The sequence below is a fragment of the Neopsephotus bourkii genome, unplaced genomic scaffold (genome assembly GCF_033783945.1).
Source record: "Neopsephotus bourkii isolate Nb327-2 ecotype Australia unplaced genomic scaffold, CSIRO-AGI_Nbou_v1 NB_234, whole genome shotgun sequence".
Lineage (NCBI taxonomy): Eukaryota > Metazoa > Chordata > Aves > Psittaciformes > Psittacidae > Neopsephotus > Neopsephotus bourkii.
The window spans coordinates 17,584,437-17,603,719 of NW_026900744.1; the positions used below are offsets into that span (position 1 = coordinate 17,584,437).

At 55.4% G+C, this 19,283-nt stretch overlaps 1 protein-coding gene across 1 annotated transcript; it reads right to left on the bottom strand.

The window, feature by feature from the left end:
* Window positions 1-5,322: 5,322 nt before the first annotated feature.
* BRINP2 (BMP/retinoic acid inducible neural specific 2) lies at window positions 5,323-18,576 on the bottom strand. Its single transcript, XM_061345633.1, has 8 exons — window positions 18,465-18,576; window positions 11,507-11,874; window positions 9,483-9,673; window positions 9,148-9,338; window positions 8,719-8,824; window positions 8,123-8,359; window positions 7,691-7,913; window positions 5,323-7,332 (listed from the first exon to the last, which is right to left on the bottom strand). Exons 2-8 carry the CDS (start codon window positions 11,806-11,808, stop codon window positions 6,216-6,218), a joined length of 2,367 nt encoding a protein of 788 aa, XP_061201617.1. The 5' UTR covers window positions 11,809-11,874; window positions 18,465-18,576; the 3' UTR covers window positions 5,323-6,215.
* Window positions 18,577-19,283: the final 707 nt, after the last annotated feature.

Below are 19,283 nucleotides of genomic sequence, written 5' to 3' on the forward strand. Positions count from 1 at the left end.
CCTTAACTTTGCTGCAGTGTGGCAGGGTGTGAGCTCTTGGCAGCTGGGATGGTAAATGTTTTTCCATGTGGTCTCATGATTATTAATGGGTTTTAGCACTTGACAAAGTCGAAATTGGGAGACAAAAGCTATTAGAAACTAATTTGGGTAATCAGTGATCTGTTCCCCCAGGAGCCTTCCTGAGGGCAGTGCTCCCAACACCACTGCTGAGGCACAGGAAAGAAGGAAATCTCTTTTTCACTGGGTTTCATGGGCTTCGGGGGAGCCTCTTGATTTATGACTGATGAGGAGATGGCTTGGACAGAGCAGGCATGATCTGAGCATTGCTATTCTTGCAGCAGTCTCCTGGGATTTATAGGGTTTCACATCCTTGGACACTATTTGGGTTGGTTTATATGCCATATTTTTTTTACTGTTGTTTTGGTGAAACAACCATAGAAGCTAGTTTGGGAAAACAATGTGGGAAATAAATCCTGGTGGCACAGGCTTTCCCAGTGATGAAATGTGCTACAGGTGGAGAAATAGGTCCCTGAGATGCTTTTCTCCTTCAATTCCCATCTCCCTGAGTGGATCAATAATACCAGGGGCAAGGAACTGTCATGGGGCATCGTATCAAGGGAGAAGCTGGAAGGTGGCAACTGATGTAGTACCCACTGCTGATTTCAAGGCAGATCAGCTGGGAGGGTTTTTGTGTCCTCATATGGAGCAGGAGCGGCCTGATCTCTCTCCTTCTGTCTGCCCATGATCCAGCCTCTGCTCCCGGCACGTGCAGCAGGAGCAGAAGGTCTGTCGTGCAGCTTTGTTCTGGTTGTTTTCTCACAGAGCTTTGCCCTCCAGGGAGATCCTTCCAAACTTCACCACCCATCTCAACCCGCAGCCCAGGAGCAGAGCCAAGAGGTCCCTCCCCTGGGAGCAGTGTCCCGGGGGCAGCTGGGCCATGGGGTGAGGGTCCAGCCCAGTGAGCTAAGTCCTGCAGCCAGGCTGCTGGCTGTGAATCAGAGATGCCCCTGGCCCCAGCGCTGCTGATTTACACTGGCTGCGGTGGCATCCCAGGGCAGAGCACCCGTATATAATGGACATGGTACCATTGCTGGCAGCAGCAGCTCCCAGCTCTGAGCCTGGGGAGGAGAAAGCAATTTGCCATCAGCGGCCGCAGAACCCTGCGAGTTTCTCTGCTTGCAGAATGGGATGCTGTGACGGTATGTTATTTGATGGTGTCTAAAGTGGTCCTCAGGTTCTCTTTGAGAGCGGGGAGCAGCTGGGGAGCACTCGAGTTCAAGGGCTGGTGCAGGCAGTGGGGTTGGGTTGGTACTAATGGGTGGGTGAGGTTATGCTTTTCTATTTCTGCTTAAGGAGGAGGCAGTACAGAGGGAAGAACGGAGCTGGGGAACTGGGAATAGACCTCCTGAGGTGCCCTGAATCTTGAGTCATCCCGGGTCCTCACTAAACTCCTGGCAGGGGACACAGGAGGGTGGCTGGGACGTCTCCTGCATGTCTGGGCTGATAGCAACCTCTCTCTGCCTCCTCCCCACCTGCTCCTTGCAGCCCTTTCTGCCTTCTTTGGAGACTGCAGCAGGAGGCTGAGGAGGAGGAGGAGGAGGAGGAAGGAGGAAGAAGTTGAGGTCCTCATCATTTCAAGAGCCTGTTAATTGTCCCCCCATGCTTCCTAAGAAGTGGCCATTTACTGCGGGCCCTGTAAATCCTCTCCAGACATGGAACACCAGGGAGCATGGCATGGGAGGATGAGAGCCCTTGATGGCTTTGAAAGAGACAGCAGAGAGCTGGAGCAGAGAGAAAAAATCCAGCCCACTGTCAGCAAAGGGAGAAAATAGACCGAAACAGAGAGAAACTAAAAATGTGCTGAAGCAGCTGATGACAACCCAAACAGCGGGAGAAGGCTCCTGCCTGCCAATTAACGAGGCTCTGGCGCTAATTTGCCACCTTGACTGCACTTCTGAGCCTGTCAGGAGAAGGGGGAAAAAGGAAAAGACGAGGCTAAAAGAGAGATGGTGAGGTTCTGGTGTGCCTTGTGGCTACGCAGATGTCGCTGGGCTTCAGAGAGGTAGGGGAAGCAAGGGGGTGATGGTGAACCCCCTCCATGAGCCTTGAGCGGGAAGAGAATGATGGCAAGTCTCTGTGGGCTTGTGTGTGGCAGAGCTGCTCCTAGCCGTGGCACTACCCAACCTGGGCATCCTGGTTTCCCAGGGATAGCATCCCATGGTCTGGTTGGTTAGATGGGAGAGTAACTGGTGATCCCATGTGTGCCCAGGGGCATTTCTGGTACCTGTGGACAAACCGTGTTACATGGAAGAAGCTGGAGCAGTGCCGTGCCGGGATGGAGAGGTCTGCAGGCAGCTTGCTATCGCCTGCCTCCCCCAGAAATGCTGTCAAACAGCTAAACAGCTCTGTTGGCAGCTGCCTGGTGGTTATGTGTGGCTGACGAAGCTGGAGGAGCCTTCAGCAAAATGCTCGGCATGAAGCCTCCCGCCGAGCAAATCATCTGATTTCCACTTCTTGCCCGTCCTGCAGCCCGGACCAAGAGGGCAGGGACTGCAGGGGTGAATTTCAAGCAAAATCTGCACCAGTGTGCTGTTTGCATGCAAAAAGAAAGAATATCTGCCAGCAAAGTGTGTTACCTAGAGCCTCCCCAGCCCTCCACCCTTCCCTGGGGATGTTTTACCCCCTGTGTGTCACATGCTCTTCTCCCAGGCTGACAGCATCAGCTGGGAGCTATGAGGAGGATAACTGAGGTGGGCTGGAGCAGGGATGCAGACTTGGCCCCAGAGCCTCTCTCCATCCTGACAACACTGTCCCTGTTATTGAGGCTCAGCCTGATACGGAGATGCTCCTGGCCGTGAGGCCAAAGGCAGCACCTCATGACAAGCAGGGCTGGAGGATCAGCAGGTGCTGTGGAAAAGGGGTAAAAGCACTGGAGGGTAAAACCAGCGTAGGTTGGGTAGCTGGAGCCGTGAGTTTTTTTGATTCAGGTGTAGCCAATCACAGCCGAACATTGTCTGTCTTGGGGCTGGGAGATGGAGGTGGGACCAACCCACACCTGGAAGCCACAAGCAGGAATGCTGAAGGAAAGCACTGTGTATAATCCAGTCCTGCTGCCAAGGGCTGGGGGTGAAACAGCCCGGCCTTTCCCCAGCCTCCTTTTCCCTGGCAGAGCTGCTAAACAAACGTGTCTGGAGGGAACTGGAGCATCTGCAATCAAGAGAGTGAGAAGCTCAGCTTGTTATTTAAGAAGCAGCTTTCTGGCATTCATGCTGCAGAGAATATTGTGTAAATGCAGGGGCTTGCAAACCAGATTCCAGGTAAGGGTAACCACAAACACACCAGCTTTTAAGACCGAATGGGTTTGACACTGAATTCCTGGTTCAAGGTGGCATGCTGGCTTTTTGCACCCCGAGGCTAGATCCTGTTAGTGCCATGCAGCAGTGACTCTCCAGCCAGCCCTGCTGGTGCTGGCACTGTTCTTTGCAGGGGAATGTGCTGCAAGGTAATCAGATGCTGACCTCTAGTTATTAACCTCGTCTTCTTAATCACCTCCATTGAGTGCCTTAATTGCTGAACAGGGATGGGAGAACCCAACTGCTTCCACCCGGGATTAACATGCAGCCTGGCAGTCCCCTTGCAGGGGACTGGAGGGCACAGTGCTACTGCGGCTCTTCCTTTGATTCACCCACTTACCCTGAAAGGAAGTGCAGGTGGCTTTACCAGAATACAGCAGTTTATCAGCAGAATCCAGGGAGCCATCGCATCCTTTCCTCCCCTCAGGTAGAGAGGTGGTCCAGCCCCACGGCATGGGGGCCTGTGGCCAGGCATGTGGTTGGCATCGCTGCCCCTCCTCATCTGCTAGCCCTTACATTACCAATGGGTGCTTTGCTGAGAAGGTGCCGTGCTAGCTGCTGGGCTGAGAATGCCATACACACCCTCATTTCTAATGAGAATCTAAACCAAGTGCCAAACCCAGTGCTTTTGGGCAAGACATGATGAAATCTTGCTGGGGGACTGCAGGAAGGGGAGGCTGAGCATACAAAGTTGATGGCACTTCCCAACAGCTGCCTGCCTGCCCCTGCCTTATCTTGCATTAAATTGAATGTAAACAGCCTTCATCTGCTTCTGTCCCCACGCACCCTCAGGGCATCACTTGCTGATTCTAGCGCCAGCACCATGATGGAGAAGCCTGGGGTCAGTTCTCCATTGTGTGAAAGCTGCTCCACCATGTCCTGGTCAGCGGCAACTTGAGATGCTGCCAGACATCCTGATGGCTCTTGCATTCATGTCCAGGTGACTTTAGGATGTATGACCGGTTAAGCATGCTGAAAAGCATGGCAGGAAATACTTTGGCTGAAGGAGACAGAGGATAGAGCAGAGGAATGTTAGCGTGATGCATGGCCCACATGATGATGGGGAGAAGTGATGTGATGGCTCAGAAAGGTGTGTAGCAAAAGCCAAAATGATCTTTCTAGCCGGGAAGCCTCCCGTCAGCAGGAGCACACAGCACTAGCGGCCCTCCCACCTATACCCTCCCCATCCCTGGGCAGATAGATGTCTGCTGGCTCCCCCCCCGGAAGCTGAGATGGTGGCTTTGACTTCTCGTTTCCTCCTGGTGTGTTTAATTGCCTGTTTTTTCCTCTTTAGGAGTGGGAGACAAGGGAGGAGATGTGAGCAAAGGAAGACAGATGTATGGAGAAGTCCAGGTGACAGATTGAGGGATGCTGTAACCACAATAGCCAGCCTGATGGATTGATAGATTAGACAGGGAATATAAATAGCAAGCATAGTTTATCTACCCCCATTTTATTTTCCTCTCGCCTATCTCTTGATCTCTCCTGGTGTTATTTTCCTCCTGCTTATCTCTTTATCTGTCCAGTCTGAGGATGGAAGAGAGGGGTAGCAGGCTGGTGACAGAAGCAGGATGGATGAGCTCAGGCTACCGCCGCTTCTGCAGCATCCAAGCAAGCAAGTTTTGCCAGCTGGGGAGGATTAGGAAGCAGACTCCGATCTGCACACTGATACTTTTGCCCACCTCTTCTTTTCCCTGTACCCTGCCTGCATCCCCTGCTTTTGGGATGCTGTAGGCTGGGGGATCAGCTCCTTCCTCTCTCTGCACTGTCTTCAGCCAAGAAAGTGGGGCAGCTGCCGGAGCGGGGAGCTCCACTTGTCTGGATACCCAGTGTTTCCATCTGACAGCCGGGCAGCGCCGCTGCTTGATATTCTGGTCAGGCACCTAGCACAGTGGCAGCAGCACTGGGAAGGAGGGAGGGATCCACACAGCAAGGGAAAAGCCAGGTCCAGAGATGACAGTAACTGTTTGGGTTTTTTTCTTTAATCTCCGTTGGTTTTGGTTGCTCTTTTGCTCAAAAAAGGCATTATTTAAAAAATATATTAAACAGATACATTTTACTAATATGTCTCTTGGCTGGAGCCACTGACAAGAAATGACACTCCCCAAATAAACAGGCTTAAAAAAAATCCCTCCCAAACAAAACAAATAAATAAATACATAAATAAAACTTTTTTTTTCTTTTCTTTCTTTCTTTTGTTTTAGGTTTCTCTTTCACATAAGGAATTGTGGCCCAGAGGTCTCTGCCAGTGTCAGTGACTGCAGTGTCCCTGGGGCAGGTGCCAGGTCCTTCCCATGCGAGGGGTGATGATGCCTCAGTACTGCAGCAGGCACAAGAGACCCCAGTGGAGATCTGCCGGGTCTCAGGGGCCTACAGTGTGGTGTCCCCCTGTGCCCATGTGCACAACTGCAAGAAAGACCACAGAGGATGCAAAACCGAAGGCGTCATATAAACCTCTCTTAAAAAGACTACAAAAGTTGGGGTGCTGAGGATCCACTGCTGGAGGATCCTCATGGCAGGTTGGGCATCTGCTCCAGCTGGACCCGCAGCTGCCTCTGGCCAAGGCACATCCCTCCTGGCCATTGGCGTGTCCCCTCAGCCACCAACTGAGTGGCTGTGCTGGCATCGTCCCCATGCTTGGAGCTAGTCTGCGCTGTGTGAACCATCCCTCCTCCATATTCCTGCTGGTGTCCTCCATCCGCTCAAGCCCTGTGTCTCTTTGGCCAGTCGCTGGATGTACTGTGGAAGCACGCGGTTGGCACTAAGGCCTTGATTTGATTTTTTAGGATAGTTATTCCTTTGCTCCTCTCAGGAGTCCTTTCTCCCAACCCCCTCGCTCTTAGATCGGAGCAGCCCTGGCTGTTAGCTGCACAGCTTGCCCGTCTCCTGCTCTAGTGCGTTGGGCAACTTGGCATTGAAGGCCCTCAAAGAGGACTGGATCCTTGCCACCTCATTGTTGGCCAACTTGAGCCTGTGCCGGAGCAAGCAAGTGAAGAGGTCAAGGCGGGTTTTGCCAGGGGGTGACAACCTGTTTACCCGATCCCTGATCTCCAACAGCTGAAGCATGGCTGAGTCCTGGGAGCCCTGTGTGTAGGGGTAGTCCAACTGAAGTATCAGATCACGAATAGCATCTGGCTCAAAAGGCAGGCTGTAGCCAAAGACTTGCAAGCTGTTGATCTTCATGTACCCCAGGTTCTTGGAGGGATCTGCCATCTCCAAGGGTTCATAGTAGATTGTCTCGTTGGAGCTGTCATCCAGAGACTTGATGCGGCTCCGCAAGTAGACGTGGACCGTTTCAAAGAAGGTCTTCCACTTATTGCCCAAAGTGAGCGTCCAGTTTTGGCATTGGGCAGAGGCATCGACATTAGTCCTTTCCCAGTCTGGGAAGCTGCCTTCATTGACGGGCATGAACCAGCTCTCTGAGTGGCTTCCCCCGAAGGGATTGACGTAGATGGCCATGACAGGCTCCAGTGTGCTATTCTTGGTGAGGCAGATCTGCAGAGAGAGTGACAACATCACGTGAACCAGGCCAGGCTTGTACTTGTTGCTCTTCAGGGTCAAGAGCATGCGTTTCCTCCAGGAGGGGTCGAACCAGCTCCCCAGGCGCATATCATTGCTGATGAAGATGGAGTGCACCTCGATGCGGCTGTCCCGTTTCTGCAGGAGGTACTTGAGCTCCAAGTCCTGCAGGTCCGTCTCCAGCCCCAGGTAGTGCTCCAGTGAGTCGGCCACTTGGGGGCGGCAGAAGCCCTGGGTGAGCACGTAGCCGTGGTTGCAGGTTCCGCAGCGGGTGCTGTTGTCCTCGGCACAGCTGGCACAGGCTGGCCCCTCGCCCAAGGCACACGGTATGGACCCCTGGCAGGACGGCTGCTCGGAGGGACATGTGCAGCTGTGGCTTTCTTCCAGGAAGGTCCCAGGCACAGTGGTCTCGCTGCAGTACAGGAGTGACTGTGCACGGCTCCACCAGTAAGGGAGGGACCTGGTGGAGAAGAGACACAGGAGGAGAGATGCTTATATGCCATCTTTCGGGTCATGATTGAAGGAATTTCCCTAGGGATGGAAGAGCTGCCCATCCTGTGGTCAGTTTTCTGCACTGCCTATGGCACTCCATGAATAAAGCCCCATTTTCCACCTCTAGGCTTAGACTCAACCTCTCAGGGTCACATTCCAGGGTGGCACGGCTGCCCCTACTGCCTGCTTGCCCCCAGGCATCCCTCCAGCAGGGCAGGGCCTCTTAAAGCCCCAGCCATAGGTAGGTGGACCCTCTGGGTGTGAGCCTCCCTCAGGACTCTGAGCAGTGGTCCCCAGTGCGGGACAGGGATGCTGTGGTACCCTACCTCTCCTTGGGCAGCTTGAAGCGAGGTTGCCGGTGGCAGCGTTTGCTGAGGTTGAAGAGCCGCCGGATGAGCCGGTGGGTTTTCCTAGAGAGCAGTTTCAGGCTGGTGCCCAGCTGCTGGTAGCGATGCTGAACGTCCAGGTCCATGGCCCAGAAGTGGGAGATGGCTGTCCTGTTCAGGAAACGGTCTCCAGGGAGCCTCTTCACCAGGGCCTGAAACTCCTCTGTGCCGGAAAAGAGATGGTGTCAGCAGACCCATGGGAGCAAGTGGCACAGGTAGGGCTGGAGGCAACTCCCCTCCACCCAAACTCAGGTCTTTACAGTGTGACAACCACTCTGAATCCTTCCCTGGAGCCCCACCACCCAGCCTGGGCTGCTCCCAAAGGAGGAGCTGCAGGGAAGGAGATGCTTTGTGGGGTGTCCTCAGCCTCACCTGACTCCTCGAACTGGCTGTGGTGGCTCTCCCAGGCTCTCCGGAGCTGGGCCAAGCTGCTCTCCAGCCCCTGGATGTCAGCCTCAGGGCAGTTGCAGCGGGGGAATGCAGGCTGGCACTGGCAGCGGCAGTCGCTCTGGTGGCACACCAGCTCCCCGGCTGAGCTGCAGGCGATGTAGCTGAGGGCAGCCGCCACAAACCTCTCCCGCAGGTAAGAAGGGAGCACCATCTGCAGCCCTGCAAGCAGGAAGAGTCCCAAGAGCATCAGGGCACATGTTGTGGAGCCCCTCGAAATCATTGTCTGGGCAAGGAGGGAGTGAGCCTTCACACTCCCCAGGCTCCCACCCTTACATGATTATCATATCAATTTGCTGTGGAGCCGCTTGTCTGGGCTGTGCATCGATCTTGGCTCCTCTTGGCAGACGAGCAGCAACCTCATCCTACACAGCTTTGATTATTTTCATCCCCTCTCCTCCCCAGCTCCTAAATTAAAAGCAGGATCTTGAGCCAACATCCTCCCCTGCGGCCCCCTGTGTGCCCACAACCATCCACAGTGGCACTTGTCCATCACCACGTCCCCACCAGACCAGCCCTACCTTGGAGCTGCACTTTGTTCTCAGGGCTCTGCACCAGGACGGAGCTCACCGAGTCCAGGTTGTCATAGTTGCTACAGCCGAGTGGCCCTGTCCGTGTTTCAGTCACCTAAGGGGAGACCCACAGGTGGTCAGGGACACGGGAGGGGACCCAGAGCACGTGCCACCCCACTGAAAGTGCTGCAGATAACCCCTGGTGGACTTGCCATGCCCTACTCCTTAGAGCAAGCTTGGAGAGGAGGATTAACTGCCTGCTAATTGGCTTGCTGACAGGTGGCAGCCCTGCCTGCAGCCCTCTGAAAAATGTGTCTTCATTAGCATGCCCAATTTCCCATAAATAACACAAATGTGCTAACTTTGCCTGCTCTCCCCTCTGCCTGGTGAGGTGCCGCTGTCTCCCGGTGCTGCGCTCTCCCTTGCGCCCTCACTTACCTTGATGGCGGCGGTGGCGATCTGGATGTGGTGGAGCCGGCGCAGTGTGCTCTCCCGGTCAATGAAGTAGGACGCTGCCAGCTGGTGCAGGGTCTCCAGTGAGACCCCCGAGCTGTTCCCGGCCACCCCGGCGGGCTCTGCCCTGCGGCTCAGCTTGCGCTTGTCCACAAAAATGGTCAGGGACTCCTCTCCTGGGGAGGACATGCAGTGCTTTGAGGGCTGCTGCCGCCCCCATTCCCCTCCTCGGTCATATTTCTCCTATAGTGCTTATTTTCCCACCCACTCTGCCCTGTGCAAGGGAGGTGAGCGGGCAGCAAGCACCCACCAGCACTCACCTCCCAGCGTGGCGGCGAGCAGGAAGTGTGTCCCATACTTTCTGATGAGGCTGTCGGTGATCTGCTGAGCGCTGGGTCGGCGTCCCAGCAGGCGGATGTTGCGGATGAATTCGGGGGCCAGTGGAAGCGGCAGGCTGAAGAAGTCTTTCCTCTCCAAGGCCAAATTATTCACCTTCCAACGAGCAAACTCTCTGCGGGACGAATATGGCAGTGAAGGGAGGGTTTGAAGCAGGTCCAGCTGTGCCACATGCACGCTGTCCCCTCCACTGTTCACAGCTTCCAACTCAGGGCGGGGGGACCACCCCAATCTCCCCATTGCTGCAGCACAGGTGAAGGACCTGTTGGGCTCACCAGCTATAGATCCAGTCAGTACAAAAGCAACATCCCTCCCTAAGCTATTGATGGAGATAATGAACTACAAGCAGCGGAGATACCTAATACTGATTAATTAAGCACCTCCGGCAGGCATTAATCACAGCCCTGGGCAGGGCCAGAGCCTTTTCCAGCCTGCTGGGCTGCCTGGGCCATGTCCATCCTCCACCCTCATGCCAATGGGTCTGAGTGAAAATCTAACATCTGGGCCTTCCATAGTTGTAAGTCTTAGCACCATTCTGTAGCAAGCTGGAGGCACTGGGATGTGGTGGGGCTGGTGGTGGGTCCCCTTGTAGCCCCAGACACTGTGAATGTGCCCCACTGGGCCTCCAGCATCACCCAGCCCCATGGGGGAACTGCCAGCCAGCCACTGCCTGGAACAACCAACAGCCTGTAAGCAACCAGAGACTGATTTCAGCCTAATCTGTGGCATTTTGCTCTAATTAAAACCAGGCCTTGGCTTCAGACAGTTTAATTAAGGGCTGGCTGGGAAAGGAGGGAGAGGGAGGAGTGGATGGCTGCAAAGGGAGGGGCTTGACGGGTGCTGGGTTGTCTTGCACCATGGTTTTTGGGCCCACAAAGCAGGATGTTAGGGCCAGGAGTGGAGCGGAGGCAGGATCCTGCTCTTCCCCTTGCATGCATGCTCCCTGGGTGCTGGGGCACAGGGTGCTGGGTGGCCAGGAGCCCTGCACCAGTTCGCCCCCATCCCATAGGCAAAGCAAGCCCTGAAGGCTGCTAGCTGGTTCTTTGCTTAGAAGAGGTTCAAGCCAGCTGCTGTCCTTCTGGCTGCTTTTTCCCATCCCACCACCATCACCAGCAGCATCCCTGGAGGACGTGGGTCCCTCAGCATGGTAGTATCTGTGCGTAGGAAAGTGGCAAAGAGGGGAGAGGAGCTCTCTGCGGGTGCTGGGCTGCATAACAAGGCTGGCATCCTGGCATTTACGTCAGATCCCCTGGGAGGGAGCAGCTGGGCTTTGCTCCACTGCTGGAAACCCCCAGGGATGGGCACGAGTGAGCAGAGGAAAGGAAGAGGGCTCATTAGCAGAAGGTGACAATTATCACCTGGAAGTGGTGGAGTGGGTTTCCCATGCTGGCTGTCATGGGGTGGCTCTTTACTGGAGCCAATGCACCCTGCTGTTGCTGAACCTGGTTCTCTAGTGGCAAGACACCACCCCCATCAGCATTGGCCCCTATACATGCAGCATCCCAGTGCCACAGTTTATGGGATGACAGCACTGGGAACATGCCAGAGAGTCAGTTAGGGTGACTTTTTGTGAGCAACATTGCAGGCTCACTAATTTAGCACAGAAATGTGTGCATGCAAAAGTACAAAGGAGTATTCCTCCATGCCTCTCACCACAAGGGTTGATCCCATCTCAACCTGTGCATCAAATCACTCCCAGCTTGGGCAAATCCTGCCTGGAGCCGATCCCAGACATGCCATGAGCATCTGTGGGGCTGCTGTTATATTCCCTGAGAAAGCAGCATCTCACTTGCACCCATCTGCTGACTCTCCTGATGGGCAGCTTCCTCCCATACACAGGGATTAATCAACACTTGTGTGGATTAAAGCAGGTGTGTCTCCACTCTGCTGTACCCACCACAGCCCTCCCACACCACAGCTCTCTCCTGGGCTGCCCGTGGTCTCTCACCTGTAGATCCTGTACCTGGTGGTGAAACCCTGCCGGTAGCGCTCCATGAAATCCACGTAATCCTGGGCTCGGTAGAAGGGTCCGCGGTCGGTGAGGAGCCAGTCGAGGGGTGCCCGGCCGGACGAAGAGGAGGATGACGATGAGGAGGAGGGGGTCGCCGGGGCAGCATGCTGCTGGGGCACCGTGCCACCCGCCCCGCCGGCCACCCCCCAGCGGCAGCACGTGCTTAGGGCCAGGAGGGCCAGCGGCCACGGGAGCATCGGCAGGGGACCGTCAGTGCGTGGGAGCTCCTGCCGCCCCATCCTGCTGCTGCCCGGCCGGCTTCTTCATTCTCTCACCCCGCAGCAATCCTCTGGGACAGCCCTGTCCTGCAACGGCACCGCAGGGAGCCCGTGAGGCGCAGCACCGGGTGAGACGAGAGGTGCTGGCCACTGTGTAAGTTAAATGAAATCCTGGCTAATGGCTGTTTGAGGCATTTCTGCCTTTCTCTCAGCTGTGCATCAGCCCGGTGACCCAAGCTTGCTGCTAAGGAGAGCCCATGTGGTGGGACGGTGGGCTGCCTCTGTGCCTTGCACTTTGGGGATGCCTGTCATGAGCACATGCAGCTCATTTTAGCAGGGCTAAAAAATGATAAGCATGGGGAACTGGAAAGAACGTGCTCTCCAGGTATGGGTTGAGCTACATGGTCCTGATGTTAGGCTTTCCTTTGCCTCCTGCCAGTGGCTGGCTGGCTGGGCTAATGGTGATGTTTTGACTGCAGTTGGTGTTTATCTCAAGCCAAGATCTTTCTGCTCTCATAAAGCAGGGTGCAGTATCTGCGGGAGTAAAAATGGAACTTCTGGCCCCAGGGCCAGAGCCTGAATTTGCAGGTAGAAGTGGCAGACAGGAAGCTGCAAGGTCCAGTGGAACTGGGGTGAGACAAGGTGTCTTGCTGGGCAGCAAAAGCTGTTTGATTAAAAATGAGGACCCCATCATGCAGTACATCCAGAGTAGGTATTTTTATTCTGGGGAGGTGGCCAGCTGGGGACCAGAGCCCAACTGCTCATCCCTGCTGAGCAAACACCAGCCCTGTGTTATCCCGGACCGAGCTTTGCCATGTGAATTATCAGGCTTTAACATGTACAACTGTTTTAATTTTTTTCCCCTCTCTCTTATTTTTAAACCCTTAAGGGTGCCCTTTGATTATGCTTTCTCAGCTTCTCACTCAGCCCGCAAGGCTGGGGCCCTGTTAATTATAAACAGAAGCTGAGATTTTCACATCACCAGATTGGGGATGCTGGGGCAGCAGGGTGGGCAAGGGAAGGCAGGAGCAGCAGGCAGGGCTTTTCTGTCTCCTCTGTGCTATCTTTCCACATGTCACCCTGGTTTCACCCAGCTTTGCAGGCAGCCACATGACACCCCAGTCATTGCCTCCTGCTCCTGGCATGTGGAGGCTCCCCTCCAAATCCTGGCCCAAACGAACAGCCCCCACGCTGAGGTGGGGAGGCGGACTGGCAATGTGAGGGTGGTTTCCTCACTCTATGCCTTGAATGTTGGAGGGGGCATCTGTCCCCCCTGAAATATGTCAGGACTTGATGCTGGCTGCTCACAGAGCTGCTCGTGTGCTGCCACGTGTGGGTGATGGCTGAGCAGCTGAGGCACTTTGGCTGCTCTGCTTCCCTGCCTGCAACCAAAGCCGGGTGGGGAGAAGCAGGCACTGGGATGGAGCGGCTGCCTTAAGCAGGCAAGCACCTTGCTCTCCTCCCCAGGAATATCTGCAGGTGCAATTAAAATTGAGCTGGCCTGAGGACCAAAGGAGCCTGCCAGGCTCAGGAGTAAACTCTCTTGTCCCCCTGCTTTCCGGCAGCCATGGGTCATGCTGCTGGGCTCTATGGGATGATCTGGGGAGTGGGGACAAGCTGCCCAGGAGGGCATGGCGGGATCCAGGGTCCAACAGCAAACTCAATGGATTATTTAGATGCAAATCATGGGTTAAACACTCTGTGACTTGGTACCTCTCCCATATAGCAGGGAGGAAAGCAGTTCTCTGGTTCCCAGCTGAGAAGCAGAGGTGAAAGCACTCTTTGAAGAGCATCTTTCTAAACATTGCTCGTGGAAACATGCCGTTTGTAGCATTAAATATGGCTGTGCCAGCAAAACACCTTGCTGAAATAGCTGGTGTGCTAGGTAGCCTGCCTGTTGCACCATCAACAGGGTCTCATCCCCTGTTATCTGTGGCTCCCGACCACCTCCAGCCAAGGTGGGGCTGGGCTGGCCCTCTCTCCCTCCACCAAGGTCTGTACAGCCCAGGGGATGATTTTCCACAAGTGTGATGGGAAACTGGGCTCATTCCTCACCATTTCACACCGGCACAGGCTGGTGTGGATGGTTTTGTGCCAGTCATCCTGCTGCCCTCCCCAAGGCTTTCCTGGTGTAAATCAGGAGGATGTGGGAGCATCCTTCCTATGATTCAAAGCACACAGGGGATATACTTGAGGGACCAGGTAGAGCACTGTCTCTTCCAGCAAACCATCCTGGGTGCTAACATCTTCCCACCAGCACTGACCAGCCTCTTGCCAGCACCATGGCAGTCACCCCCAGGTGTCTTCCCCAAGAGAGGCTTCCTGTGCTGACCTTCCCTCAAAACCCTCTCTCCTCACCCAGCACTGCAGCTCAAGGCAGCAGACCTGGATGATCATGATGGGGGCAGATACTAAGGATGGAGCCATTTTGGATCACCCCGTTCCTTAGGCTGTTGTCCCCAGACCAGCTAGAAACCATTTCAGCCTGCTCTGATGCCTTCCCTGGGGAGCTTGTTCTGAGATTCAAGGCTGAACATGGAATGTTTCGTTGTGGCCTCCTCATGCTTTATTGCAGAGCAATAAAAATAGTCAGAATTGGGTATTTTCAGCACTTGACTGGTGCAAGCTGGTGCAGATCCAATGAAGGTCCCCTCCTGGTGTGCAGAGTCCCTTAAAGCAGCCAAGTTTCCAGCCTTGCTAAATGAGCTCTTATTTACACCTATCTCTTATTTACACCATGAGTGCTGGCAACTCTGAGGCAGCTCCTGCTTGGGGACAGGCGCTGACGCACATGAGCGTCCTTCCCAACAGAGACTTGAAGCTCCAGGTCAGGCAGGAACAGGGAAGCCACAATGGGCAGGAGAGCCTGCATGGGGGCTATACAGAGTTACACAGCAAGCTTATACCTGAGTAGCAGCTTCCCTGCATCATCGTTACTGGGCTAATTTATTTGCTTTTATCTATCACGCGTTATACAAGATAAGCACATGCAGAAATTGCTATAGCTCCATATAGTCCCAATTCCACACAGGTGGGGGGATCTGCTGCTCTGCAGGGTCAGGGGCAATGCTTATCAGGGTGCAGCTCTGCCTGCTCACACCAGCATCCTCCTGGGATGCTGGGAAGAGCAAAGCTCTTTGGAAATGAGTAACCCCCTCGACCTTACTACTGAAGCTGGAAATAACTTTCTAATCACTTTTCCTTGATCCAGAAGAATGAAGGTTTGATGAGAAGCATCTGACTACTTATTTTTTATTTTTGCTTTTTTTTTTTTTTTTTAGGGTTTTGCATCACTAAAGTTGGAAAACTTCCAGCTTGTTAATTTTTCTTTTTCTCCTCCCTCTTCTATAAAAAGAGTGCCAATGCAAATATTTTGGCAAACTTTCCCAAGACCACAACATCCTTTGCCAAGTATTCCTGATCTTATTGCAAGCCCTCTGTGTCCCTGTTGCCTGCAGCAGAACACCCCAATGTCCCTCCAGTGATGACCGATGCACAGCCCAGGCTGTGATGTGTCATGCGCTGCAACTTAAAAATAGCTTGTTGCAACTTCTAGAGGTACCCTTGATATGGCAATGGGATTGCTTCTGCGGTGGGTGTCCTCATCCAAAATGGCTCAAGAGAGACCAAGACAGAATGGTGTGGGGTTCGGATGAGGATGCTCAAGTGCTCGGGTGAGGTGCAAAAGCCCTTCTCTACTACCCTTGGAGCTAGTGGCAACAGCAGCGATGTCCTGCAGAGTTATGTTGGGGTCCTGCCTGCTTCCATGCTGACGGCATCTTCAGAGCCACGTGCTCCACCACTAATCAGGCTGAGTTCGATAATTAAGACGTTAGCTAATTATCAGGGACGTTAACATTGATTTCTGCCCTTTCATGCAGCAGGAGCGGATCTAGACACATAAACCGGGAAGCGTGTGCCGGGGAGAGCTGTGATGGTATTTGCTGGGTGCTGTGGGGAAGAAAGGGACTCCAGACAGGTTCTGGCACTACACCCTGTAAATGCAGAGCTGAAGACTGGAGCAAAAGCGTCATCTGATGTCTGTGCCAAGTGGAGCAGTACTTATCTGTGGCAGAGCTGTGGGACATGCCCAGCCATGGGGGCTAGTCCCTGGGGCACAGCAGGAGCAAAGGTGCATCTGTATGGGAGCTGAGAGCCATGGGGATGGGTCTTGAACTCCCTGGGGATGCCTTTTAGTGGGAAAGAATGTCAAACTTGACTAGTGAGTCACCTTCTCATTAAACATGGGGAAGCTTTATCAAATTAAGGACACCTAAAAAGAGTCTGGGCAGAGGCTAAACGCAGTTTAGATTCTGAAGTGGATTGACTCAGCTCAGTCGTGCCTATATGTATTCATGCAGGCACCCCAGCACCTCTTGCTCTGCCGCTTGCACCCCCCAGACAGACAATCCCAAAGGATGCTCAGCCCAGTGCTCTGAAGCCACCAGGCTTACCTGGGGCTACAGAGGACCTGCTCCCTTGCACCCAGCCCTACCCATGCCGCTGCCTCCTCTGTCCTCCCAGCTCTGTTGTGGTTTTCAAGGATCTGCAGCCACCGGGCTCGCATCCGCACGCTCCCAAGGAAGCGCCAGGGCCTCATTGATCTGCCGAGGTAATTAAGAGAGCGAGCCAGGCACTGCCGGAGCGACAGCAGCACAGTAATCGCTGGCAAAGTGGGCACGGCGGGGTGCTGTCAGCAGCCTGGCACCCAGCCTGCGGAGACGCGGCTCCAGGCAGCGAGCATGGGGACAGCCACCTCGGAGCCTTCCATCCCTCCCTGAGCAGCAATCTTGACGATCATGATGGTGGCTGTGAACCAATTCTCGCTAGGCTTCTGCTAACCACCCTCTGTAGCCCATTCTGTTGCTATTGCTAAGTGACTTTAAATCACTGCCTTTCTCCAGCTCATGAGACTGGTTTTAAAAACCTGCAAGACTTGACAACTTGGGTTCCTTTTATTAGCTTCTCTTCACATCCTCAAGAGCAAGGCACTTGAAGATGAGAGTAAAGGAAAATAGTAGAAAATCCCAGGACTCTGGGAGCTAAGGATTTGCATAAGACATCAAATGAGATGAAGCCTGGGCTGCCATCAGGGGAGATGGCAGCTCCATGCATCGTGTCACACCAGCACCATGTGTTCTGCCCTCTGGCTTTGCTCACCCGAGACTTTCGCACCCACGGGCAAAAATCTTCTTAAAAGAGCAATGTGCAAAATACAAGTCCTCCCAGCATGGTGATGGCAGCAGTAGCCCTGGCTTCCGCTGCCTTGTACTGAGCTCTCAGCCTTAAGCATCCCTGCAGATGGGTTTCTGGGGCTGGGCAAAAGCATCCCTGCACATGAGAGCTGTGGAAGAGTATTCCTGCAGCCCCCTTCCCAGAGAAGATGGCTCCTTATCTCGTGATGGACCCTGCAAGCCAAGTATCAGCCTCCCACAGGAGCTGGGTGGAGGCAGTGCAAGGTGATCACCGCTCTCTTCCATCCCTCACTGGCTTTCACACAGGTGGCAAATGTCACAGGTGAGCAGTGATGCGCAGCGGTAGCTCAGCATTAGCAGTCCAGGGTAAATAAGGTGGTGGATGGCTGGTGCTGGGCAGAGAGGGAGAAGAGACCTGGGTTGTCAGAGTGTGGCCACTCCCCTCCCCAGCCCCTCGCTGCTCCCCAGGTCTCAAAACTGTCCCCGAATGCACCAAAGCCAGCTCTGCCTGGAAAGAAGTGCAGGGACCTCCTTGCAACATCTCCGAGGCTGGTAGGGACCCTCCTGGCTGCTGACAGAGGGGGGACACTGACATCTGCCGGCAGCTCCCTCCCAGACCCGCAGCAGCACCCCGGCTCACCCTGCCTGGCCCCGCACCGCAGCAGGGGCAGTTCTGGTACCCGCCACCCTGCTCCAGGGCAGGCTCGGAGGGCGGCGACAAAGGGGTCCTGCTAAGAAGGGACAGGACAGGATGGACAAACATCGCTGTGCTCAGACCTGATGCTCCCCAGCCCGGTGCTTTGAAGATCCAGAGTTTTGTTTCCTACTGAAACAAATCAATGCTTAGAGAACGGAACTGAACCTCGCAGCCAGGGACCCCGCACTCCTGGAGCTGCCGGCCCCGGCACCGCTCTGGGAACCACACGCAGCGGTCAAGGCGCGCAAACACCTTCTGAAAGGTGCTCGCTCCCGCCTCGCTCTCCTGCGAGAGAGCCCAGCGCTGCTGCGCTGGCCCAGTGCATGCCCCGCAGGGGAGATGTGGGCAGCACTTGAGGGGGCATCGCCGCCGGTCCCGCGGTTCCGGGACTCCTCACACCGGCATCATCCTCGGAGCAGGGTACGCTGCACGAGCGGTAGGAGGTTTCCAGCAGCCCAGGCACCTTGTTTACCGGTCGCAGCCCCCGGGACCTGCTGGGACGCGCACCGCGGTGGCTCCCGCCCAGAAAGAGCTCGTTAGCTTTCGCTACACCTCTCTGCGAAGCGACCCCGAAGCACGAAGGCAACTTGACCAAGGTCACCGAGCGAGGCGGCGGCGGCAGAGCGGTGTCCCCACAGTTGCGCACGGCGGTATGCGGGATCTCCGCCGTACGCGGTCGCGGCTCTCCCGCTCTACTCTGCTCCTTCCCCTTTCCGCAAGCCATCGCGCTGCCTCGGCGGGGTTCCCACGCAGGCTCACCCCCTTCCCCGACCCTGCAGACTTACCCCAGGCTCCGGCTCAGCACCGGCGGGGCACCAGCCGCCGCTCCATCTCGTCCCGTCCACCTGCGCTGCGCCTCAGCAGTCCCGGTCTCTGCCCCGCCGCCGCCTCCCGGCCGCCCCACAGCGCCCCATCGCCGGAGAAACCGGGGGCCCCGACAGCATCCCGCGACCGCACTCCCGGCCCCGCACCGAGTCCCGCCGCGCTCCGCGGGCGCCGCCGCCGCCACCAGATAATATATGCAGGGGCGGCAGCCAATAAAAGGCGCCGCCGGCCTCCCCGCGCCATCCCATTGGTGGTGCTGTGCTCGGGGTGGGGCAGGGCAGCGCGGCGGGGGACACGCGTGCAGCGGTCCCGGCCCGCCCCGCCCCGCCGCTGGGGTCTCCCATCCCCGTCGGCCGTTCCTGCCCTCCTTCCCGGCCCCAGAGCTGAGTCCCGGCAGAAGGGCCGCGTGGGCCTCCCCGCGGTGCCCGGGAAGGGTTGCAGGCTCGAGGCCTCGGCAGAGCGCTGGCGTCGTCTGGACTTCAAAGGAGTCGTGGTTGTGCCAAATTGTCCCATCAATACCGGTAAATGATTCACGAGGCTGGGGATGTGGATGTCGTGCATTGGAGCAGTCAGCAGGAGGACGTGGTTGGTGGCGCCGGATTTACCGTTCTCTGCTGGTTTTAAATGTTTTATTTATCTGTATGTATTATTCACGCCTTCTGCCAAGCCCCTGGTTTGCTCCTCTTTGTGCAGTGTTAGATGTTACAGGGGCATTGCTCTTGGAGACACTCCTGTTTCCAAAAGTCAACAAGCATCTTCTTGGTGACACCTTCTGAGTG